Source organism: Gavialis gangeticus, unplaced genomic scaffold, assembly GCF_001723915.1.
Source record: "Gavialis gangeticus isolate Ggan-Ray unplaced genomic scaffold, GavGan_comp1, whole genome shotgun sequence".
Lineage (NCBI taxonomy): Eukaryota > Metazoa > Chordata > Crocodylia > Gavialidae > Gavialis > Gavialis gangeticus.
The window spans coordinates 16,937,487-16,947,738 of NW_017728993.1; the positions used below are offsets into that span (position 1 = coordinate 16,937,487).

At 45.6% G+C, this 10,252-nt stretch overlaps 1 protein-coding gene across 1 annotated transcript in view; it reads right to left on the reverse strand.

The window, feature by feature from the left end:
* Positions 1–1,513: 1,513 nt before the first annotated feature.
* The window catches only part of GPX7 (glutathione peroxidase 7), an 18,421-nt gene continuing 9,682 nt past the window's right edge, over positions 1,514–10,252 (reverse strand). Inside the window, exons 2-3 of the mRNA XM_019501291.1 lie at positions 4,617–4,878; positions 1,514–2,072 (exon numbers count right to left, since the gene is read on the reverse strand). Of these exons, the coding sequence (XP_019356836.1) occupies positions 1,909–2,072; positions 4,617–4,878 (426 nt within the window). The 3' untranslated portion in view covers positions 1,514–1,908. The remainder of the gene's footprint in view (positions 2,073–4,616; positions 4,879–10,252) is intronic.

Below are 10,252 nucleotides of genomic sequence, written 5' to 3' on the forward strand. Positions count from 1 at the left end.
TTGCTCCACAGGTACAACCTACTAAGCCAAGAGAATCAGAGGTCTCAGCTTAGCAGGAGAACAATGTTCAATGTTAGCGAGGGGAAAACATCCCCATATCTAAAGTTGTTATCACAGTCCAAGTATAAAGCTGATTTCAACTTCTTGTAACTACCCCTTCTCATCCCAGTGGGTTCTCCCCCCCAAAATACAGAAATCTTCATGATTTCAAATAGCCAATCAAGACTGAGTCTCTACTTGTTAAGATTAAAGCATTTTAAAATGGCTCCTGTTTTGAAAATGTTGCATTTTCTACTGTTTCTCTGTATTCCCAGTCCCAACCAACAACATTAGTTGATGCACAACATTTACAATTATAAACTTAACATGGATTTCAACATTGGCTGAGGCAAGTGGCAGTTTTCAAAGGCAAGAATAATAAAGTGCCCATTTCTGGATTGCTAGACAAAAGACTCTGGCTTTGCAGATGTTCAAATGTCTGAACCCCAAAGTGACTGGGCCTGGCAGCAGCACCCTCCAAAAAACTGCGCTGCTCTGTGTCACCTGCCTACTGGACCACATGCAGCATAGGTACCTCCAGGCAGGGCTGTGGGATTAGCCTACTCCCATGCTGTTTAGCCTGTTCTCAGTGACGTGAGTACACAGCACCTCTGCTTCTAGTTCATGGGAGCACTCCAGCATGGTGGAGGACTTGCTTCCAGGTACAGTAAGTTTGTGGCCTAGATGCTGGTAAGCTTTATAGAAACAAAGGGGACATCTACACATGCATTTTAATGCGCATTAGCCTATTTTAATGTGCATTGAAGTGTCACTGAAAAACTGTGCTGTTTAGTTAATGTGCATTAAGATAGGCTAATGTGTATTTTCCTAGTACCTCACAATGGAGAGTGTTTATAGACATGCTCCAGGAGGTGGGTGAGAGGGGTTGCTTTAATAAGCAACAGGCGTGTTGTGTGTATCAGCATCTCTGCGCTGAAAAATGGTGGCGGGGTGCTTTGAACTAAAGCTCATTGAACAAACTTTAAAATAAAGTGCCTGGCTGCCATTGTTCAGTGTGGGGACACTGATACATGTGACATTGGAGTCTGCTGGAGCATGGTAATTTCCACGTTCCAGCAGACTCGATTAATGGATCCTGCTCCAACGTGCTGGAATTCCAGCACATCGGACCAGCCTCCCTGCATGTGTGTAGAAACCCAGAGGTACTAGATTTATTGTGCATTAACTAAATCACATTAATGCATGTGTAGATGCACCCAAAGAATGTTAAAGATAGCTCTCACAGGTCATGCAGTCTCCTTGAAGGAAATTTAGTCTTGGCACCTCTTTCCCTTCAAGGAGACTTCCCTGCCACCAAAGCAACAGGTAGAGAAAGTGAGGTCCCTACTAGCTCACTAGGGAGAAACACATCCAGGTAAGTGTGCCTGGGGTTCAAGGAAATCCATTTTGGCCATCCCTTATAACCATGTCGCCACTACATTAAGTGGTCTCTTCTACTCTGAGTTAGTTTTTTAAATGAAGTTCATGGTCAAAGTCATGGAAGGTGAATTGTAGTTGCTGATAAAATCTCTCTAAGGAAATTCAAGTTGCATTGAGTCTTTCTGCTTAGAGAGATCCTAAATGGCTGCTTACAATTTCATCAACAATCAGTAATTTGAGTAAGGACACAAATAAATGTTTCCTGATTTTCTTTCCTAGGAAGGCACAAATTCAATTTAGTTTATACTTTAAAAGCATAAACTAAATCCCTTTTAACCACCACCTTGTTATTGTGTCCCTGTGTTTATAGGATTAAGTTGTAAGTAGCTTCTGTTAGCCATGATTCCCTTCTCTTTTTTGGAATGAATGTTGGAATAACAGCCCTAATCCTCAGTGAAGACGTGATAGACATGATAGGACTTTTGAAAGTCACAGTTCATCTTTCTTCTTCAGGATGATGTTCCTTACAAGCTCATTGATGTAAGGTTTTATCTCATCAATAGAGACAGTAGAGTCCCAGGCCTTCACCACTTTCCCCTTAGGATTCACCAAGTACTTCCAGAAGTTCCAGGTTGGTTCCTCTCCCGTGGATTCTGTACGTGAAAAGAAAATACAGTAAAGAAATAAAAACCACGAGCCTGTTCTTGAAATGACTATCACATTGGGATGACTAGCTTCTCAGAGAAAGGTGGTACAAAGAATAAAGGATAATTTACTTTGAATGTCAGGAATGGGTTTTCTGACACAGAGATACTAGGCTGGGAATAGTCCCAGGAAAACTAATGGAAGCTCAGTCACTTGGCATGAGCAAAACACTAAAAAATGCACTGGCAGGCAGATTGAGCCTAGGAGCATAGGAATAGCTGTAGCAGAATTAACCAATGGTCCATGTATCCTGCATGATGCCCTGATAGTGGCCCATACCAGATGCTGCAGTAGGAAATAATGACATAGCCCAACTCAGGGGGCATTTCCTTGTAATTCTCATCACTGGTGGCTATTCTTTGTATGTCCTAATGTTTGATAGAGGCAGGCAGATTCTTGTGCGTGATATCTTTTATTGGACCAACAGGATGGCTGGGATAGATGTATCTGATGGGATAGGCAGGATCTAATGAAGTAAGCCTGCTGCTTACAAAAGCTTATGGTGGGCGTCTCTGGCTCAGCTAGTCTGTGTGGTGAAACTCTGCTCTGCCTTCTGCCTGACTTCAGACTAACATGGCAAACTACCTCTCTCTGGGACAGACATAGACAAACTTTCAAGTACTGCAGTATCCTTCCTTGGGTCTGATGTCTAATCATTTCCCCAACCCTCCCCATCTCCAGGATTGTAGAATATGAAATGCAGATGTACAGTAATGACATTTTTAATCAGACTAAAGCTTCATGTCTCTCAGTAGGCAATAAGATAGGAATCCAGAGCTAATCAAGCAGCTTTCCATCTGTGACCATGGGTCTTATGATGGGAAAAACACCTGAAATCAGATTGCCAGGTACCACTGAGCACTAAGCACACTTGTGCTAGTGACTTTCATGGTAGCTTACTGCAGTAAATATTTTGCTTGCAACAGCGGATTTTCTTTTCTGTGGACCAAGGGGAGAGCAATAGGATTTGCAGTTTGCATGTAACAAGTCTGTGGCAGCCAACCAGAAATAAAGAAGGATGAGGATGAGCTTGGAAGAAACTTCCCTGGCAGGAATGTGAGCTGTGGCCACTGAGGATTGCCTTTAGCAATCACATAGCGGGGAGAGCAACATTACTGCGAGTCCAGGGGTGAGTGGAGACAAAGCGGTGGTGCTGGGAGAAGGAGGCAGTTCAGTGTGCTAACATGCAACAGTGGTGGGGATTAGATTTGTTTCACCTCCCCAAAACTGTTTTCTCCCTAGTTGCTGAAGACTTTAATTTCAGTTCAGTACTTGAATGGTGTTTGGGGTATTCGCTCAAGGTATGAGAAAGCAGTTCCTAGATAAAGAGCAGCCTGCTTTATGGAACATTTTGCTAGCTGACTGCTGGAAAACAACCCAAACTCCCACAGCTTCTTGGCTCTGTCCCCACAGATTCTCACTGCAAATCATGGGATGGGTTCTGCACTACAGTTACTCCAAACTCCTGGTGAGGAATGTGGAAGGGATTTTTCCAAGCAGGTGCTTGTACTGCTTTGTGGTTGGGGTAGGTATTGTGGATAATTTGCCTCTTCTCAACCTGCAGCCCTGCTGATGCATCTCATCAGTCCTAACTCTTTACAGGCTCTGCTTTGTCATGGCCGGGATGTTTTGGAGGAATGACTGCAAAGTGGAGAAAGGAAAAGCAGGCAGTAATTTCCATGGTAGTGGGTGCATCTACACGTGCATATTTAATTGCACTTGAATCAACTCTGGAGCTTATTGTTACAGTTTATTCAAGTTGGGTGTGGTCTGCACAAGTGTCTGCACTGAAGCACCGTTCTGACCCAGCCAGCCAGGGCAGCGTCTACATGTGAGCTGCTGCGGAGTTTTTTACTCCTCATCAAGAGAGTACTTGTAAATACAAGAATTAAATACAAGTAAATTAGTTTACTCCAGACTAATAAGGGTGCACATGTAGACATGTGACATTGACTACATAGCTAGTCTACTGTGTAGTAAATGTCTCGTAGATAAACCCAGTGGCTATGACCAGGTACAGAGGAAGTATACAGGATGTTATGTGCAGGAGGGAGCATATTTCTAGATGTTCTGGACCAGACCATGTTCCACCCCCTGGGCATGGAGTTATGATTGTATTCCACCCTGCTCCAGCTGCTGAAAAATTCTTGATGCAAAATATGGGTGGCTGCTCACCACTTTTTAAGACATGAGGCTAAGATGAGTGAAAATACTAACAGATGCATTAAGATTTTTCCAGGGACTTGAGTAGGGTGGAGTTGGATCATGCTGAGATAGTTATTCCCTTAGGCTTTTAAGTGGCACTAGGATCTGCACATCAGAATTTGAGTACACATCACCTACAAGTATTTCATGTAGGCATTTAGTAAAATACCCCTAACGATGCAGTTTGGTATCCTAAACTTGAAACTTCTGGATGCTGTGTGTCAGCTCAAAGCCAGTCAGCACCAGGGACTCATGTCTTAGATAAGGCTGCTGCAGTTAACACTCACCAATTAGGTATTTGAAGACAGCGTTGGCACCAGCACCACTGACCGCAGTTTTGCTGAACAAAGGGAAGGTGGCTCCATAAGTCTTTCGGGCAAAGTTCTCAATTTCTTTGTTGCTGTCTGGTTCCTGCTGCCCAAACTGATTACATGGGAATGCCAACACGTTGAAATGATATGGGCCGAGGTCTCTCTGCAGCTGTTGAAGAGCTTTGTAGTGGCTGTCTGTATAGCCACATTCACTCGCAACATTGACCACCAGGGACACCTGAAGTAAAAGAAGTTAAAAACATGCTGTGCCTGTTAATTTGACAACACCTCCTAACAAATAGGTTTAGATTAAAATGATCCTCAGAAGAGTGGTTTCTTCTCTCTCATAGCATTGGCACTAAACTCGACAATCCACTTATCAATGTAGATTCACAGACCTTAAGGCTAGAGAAGATCATTTGCATAATTCAGTCTGACCTATATAACATGGGCTATAAGGGTGAAGTTACACATTTTACTTAGACCATAGCAAATCTGTGGACTGTTAAGCAGTGTGAAACCTTGAAGTTTAACTAAGTGGTTGCATGTTAAGGGTGAATATTGTTTCTTGCCTGCACAGCTCCGACTTGCCACTAGAGGGCCGGTGAGCAGGGGGTGCCTAGAAACCAGAACTCCTCAGCTCTGTTCCTGCTCTGGGTGGTCGGGGTTGGCAATGGTACATTCTGGGATGCTGGAGGACTGCAAATTGCTCATTTTAGCTATGTGGAGCAAACTAAAGTTACCCTAAAACAAGCTGAGTAGCATGACCCAGAGTTAATCCTCACCTGAAATGGCATAACTTTGGGATGGTTAGAGGGCACTTAGCACAAGTAAATGAGGTTTAACGTGTAGATGCTTTTTAGTGCCTTTCTTATAGTCTAACATGTACCCTTACCCTAAGACTTCATTCGTTCCTGGAATGAGCCTGTTACCTTGTGGGTGAGCTAGATCCGAATCTTCACACAGGCATCCAGACTCAATTAAAAGACTCCAAGTGATGGAGGAATTACTATAGCCCTTGGGAACCTCTTCCAGCAGCTCATCATTTTCAGTGTTTATTAAAAATACATGTCTCACTTCCATCTGGAGTTTTTCTGACTTTAGTGTCTGTCATACAGGAACTAAGACCTATTTTATTCTACAGTCAACTGCAGTGCTACAATATTTATTCTGTGGGCCAAGAACCAGCACCCCTACCTTTATCAGGAGGCAAATAAATCAACAACATTTTATCTTGCTCCCATTTGTAACAGCAGGATTTTGCTACTGGCTGCACTGGGAGGAAGGTCACATTCAAAGCTGGGCCACTTGAATGTAGGTGGAAGCAGGTACAGCTCTACTGAAGTAGAGTCACATAGGCTTACACTGACCCGGGCTACACTTGGTCAAGCCAGTATGATCCCACTGATGTTGCTGGTATTGCTGAGAGCAGAAGTTCTCTGTATTTTCTTGGGCTGTTTTGGTTGCTGCTGTGATTCAATTAGTAATGATTTCCCCAAATGGCCCTAAACTCCAAATTGTGTAGGTAAGAAATTCTCACTACAGGAGACCCTTGCCATTCATAGGGGATACATTCTCATATCCCCCATGAATGGCGAAGTCCGCGAATAAGGCACTACGTTCATGAATGCCATCTGCAATGCCAGTGCCTCTTCCAGCTGGGAGGGGGCACAGCTGCACTGGTGGTGGCAGGAGCCCGGCGGCAGCAAGCATGGAGCTCCCGAGGAGCTCCTTTAAGTGTATTTAAGATGCAGGTTTGGCATTTGTGAATATTTGAAACCATGAATGCCGAACCTGCGAATAGTGAGGCTTTCCTGTTATTGCAATTGTACATATTTTTTTAAGTTTAATCCTCTCAAAATAGCCAGGCAATTTTAAGGTATTCTTATGATCGCATTGCAGTGTGACTTGCCTCTAATGTTTTCTTCAGAGAGGATTAAAACTGATTTTGACAGCTCCTCCATTACTCTATGAGTGTATCATTAACAATAATATTCTGCATTCACACAGAGCTCCATTTTATTTGCACAGGGCTCTACTTTTCAAAGCACTGTACAAACATTAATTAATTGAACTCACAAGTTAAGAATGTCAGTGCAATTTAACACAAATCTGCTGTAGAAAAGAGGTAGGATTGGAACCAGAACCCTGCCTTGCTTACACCTGCAGTCATAGTGGCTGTATAATATATCAGCATAGATGTTGACACTTCATTCTTAAACTGCAGACAGATCTATTGATCTAAGTCAATCAAAGCATCTACTAAAACCTGCATTACTAGCAGAGGCATAACAAGGCAACTGGGCACCTAAGGCACAGGATGCATGGGGGCAGGGGTGACTTCCGGCTGTTGCTGTGTTGCTGGCATGATTGTGTGGCTGCAGGAGCAGCTGTTACTTTTCTGCCTCCCCCAAGTTGGCTCCCAGGGCTGCTGCCCCAGTCACCCCAGCCTAGTTATGTTACTGATTACTACAGCTGTAACAACAGCTATTTGTATAGATTTCATAGATGTTAGGGCTGGAAGGGACCTCACGAGACCATCGGGTCCAGCCTCCTGATGACTGTATATTGTATCTTTCAATCAAGGAGCTCAGAAGTATTATACGAATTAATATGTCAGTCTCATATAATCTCTGTGAGAGAGGTCAGAATTATTATTACCCACTCGAATGGGACCCTTACCCCATTACTGAAGGAGAGAGGGAGCCAAGGACCAGCTGGCTGGCTCCAGCCTCCTGGACAAGCCAATAATGCCAGAGGGCCCCTCAATAAAATGGCCATCTGCCCAAGGTGTGGCCAGTAATTGCTAAGCCTGGGGTGGAAGTAGTGTGTCAGGTGACCTGGAAAGGGATATATAAGCCAAAGACATGAAGCGGGCAGGGCAGTATGGCCTTTCAGACTGCTGGAAGCCAAGCTACAGGGAGGAGAAAGGCCAGCCTGCTTAAGGAAGAAGGACTGCAGACCACAGGAGAGCTGGAAGGAGACCCCTGTGCCACTGGGCAGCAGATAAATGGCTGAGTCTGTGTTGGAGCATTGCCACGGTTGGGTGTTAACTCAGGGTGGGGAGCTCATTTTATTTGGGAGCAGATGTTCGTATATTTTCATTGTGTTTAAACGGTGGAGGACCAAGTTGTGGCTGGAGGTATGGGGAGGCCAATGGGCCTTGACACACAGTGTCACCCACCCATGTCACAAGTTTTGCCTGTCCGCAGCTAGAGGTGCAGGGCCCCAGACCCGCCCTGCTCCCATCTCCTCGACAGCTGGCAGGCTTCGTGGCCGCAGCAGGGGCTAGCAGGCCTGCAGCTTTCACCCCGCTACGCCTTAACACGCAGCGTCACCTATGTCATGAGTTTTGCTTGTCCTCAGCTTGAGGTGCAGTTTCTCCCAACCCCCTGCCCCAATCTCTTTGAAACTTGGCAGGCTTCTTGGCTTCAGCAGGGGCCACCACCCCTGCAGTTTTGACCATACTGTGGCTTAACACATACATGTGACGTGAGCTTTTTGCTTTCAAGACTTTGAGGTGCAGTTTCCCTGAAACCCCTGCACCTATCTCCTTGAAACGTGGCAGGTTTCATGCCCTCAGAAGGGGCTGCTGTTCCTGCAGGTTTCATTCAAAGCAGACCAGAAATGACAGTTACAGGCTGTTTTGAGCTTCCCCATTATAGCCTATGGGTGAAACGTCGAAACAGTAATCGGCTGAAACGCAAGTCAAAATGTAACGGTGCTGTTTTGCACAGCCCTAATAAACACTGTGTTATCAATTCCCTGCTGGGCTGGTCAGGATGGGGGAGCCCCTTCCTAATCAGAGCATCCTGCCAGGGCCTGGCCACACCCTGCCTCCGCCCAGCACTGGTTGCTCTAGCACCTCCTGGCTTCTAGCCTGAGCCACTGCAGGCATGTGCCTGCATGTCTGGGATGTTACATTTACAAACTGATTTAACCTAAATGGGTTAGACTAACCTGTAAAGATTGAATCAATTCAGGCTCAGGCTTTTTGCATGTCTATCCCTAGCCTTGAAGTTTGGGTTCCCAGCTGCCTGCATGGCTTGGGCTGGTCTCCATGGAGAGCCCAGCTTCACCTTCAAGGGAAAGCTTAGGCAGGGGTTGTCATGGAGACCAGCCCCAGCCACACTGGCAGCTCACAGGGCAGAGCAGGGCAGGGCAGGGGGCTGCTCTGGAGTCACTGGGAACTTGGGATGGGGGCAACTTGCTCCAGGGCCAGGGCAGAGCCACAACCTGTAGCTTGCATGCTCCAGGCAAGGGATCGTGGCTCTGCCGTGGCTCCTTGCAGTGGTGACAGCCTGGTCTGCAGCAGGAGCAGAACCATGATCCCCTGCCGAGAGTGTGCAGGCTACAGATCGTGGCTCTGCCCTGGCTCCGGAGCAAGCTGCCCATATCCCAAGTTCCCAGTGGCTCCAGAGCAGCCGCCTGCCCTGGTATGCCAGCACCACTCAGGCTGTGGCTGGGGTCTCCATGGAGACGGGCCCAAGCCATAAGGGCAGGGGTTGCTGGGAAATGGAGTCTGGCTGCCAGCTGCATTGGCCACTTTGTGCCCCCATGTTTTATGCCTAACTTCAGCTTGGAAAAAAAACAAGATGGGGGTCTGAGACTGAGATCAACTCTTAGAGGCTCCATGGTCAACCAGTTGATCACGATCTACCAGTTGGTGGCTACTGCTATAGAGCAATTCCTCATGGCTTGATATCTGGAGTGTTAACTACAAAATAAATGTGCTTTTGCTGCTTCTACAGGATCTTTTTTTCCATGTTGCCTTGTCCTGCTGGTTGGTTACTTTTCTTTTTTGTTAAAAGGTTTAACAAGAAGCTTGGAGCACTTGTATAGGCCAGATGCTTGGAATTGGATGGCTTGGGGTACTTGTAATGGAATACAGATCTAGGTGTCACCAGCTGGACAGTCCAAATGGTGCCAATACTGGGAGAAACCTACACGGTGACTATCAGAAATGAGTTGGCAGTCTCAGTCTCATTCCGAACAAATGAATGTCTACAATGCCATCACTGCTGGCAGCTTCAGCAGAGATGTTGTGGAGTGCAAAAGAAATGTCATCCTTATTCCCAATGTGGAGGGAAAACAGATATGGGGTGGGTGGATCCGAGAGAAGCATGCATTACTGTTCTTCCTGCTGTCCCAGCTTGTTGTGGGAATGAGCAAAGGGGTTCAGGGCTGTCAACACTGCACTTTTCTTAAGTGCTAAAATGCACTCACATCGCATTTTTTCATTCCTATAATATTGGATAAAATATAATCTGTAAAATTCATGAAGGAAATTATGATGGGCTGAAAGTCCACAAACTGCATCAGAACTTGGGTTATCTAAGTTATCAATTACAAAATGTATAACAGGGTAACTGTCTTGGCTTTCTGGACATTCACAGTTGCCAGCACACCAGGTATCACAAGCATCCAGAACTCTGCAGCATCCCTGGACTTATAGTAACATTAGTAGCTAGTAATTTAAGGTCTAGGGTCCAAGATGGGTAGTCCTAATTCCACCTAGTAGAGTCTGGTGGGGTGGAGTCCATGCACATTATGGCTCTTGGCTTTAAGGTTTTGTGTAGCTTTACTTAGTTTCATAGTTTCTAGGGTCAGAA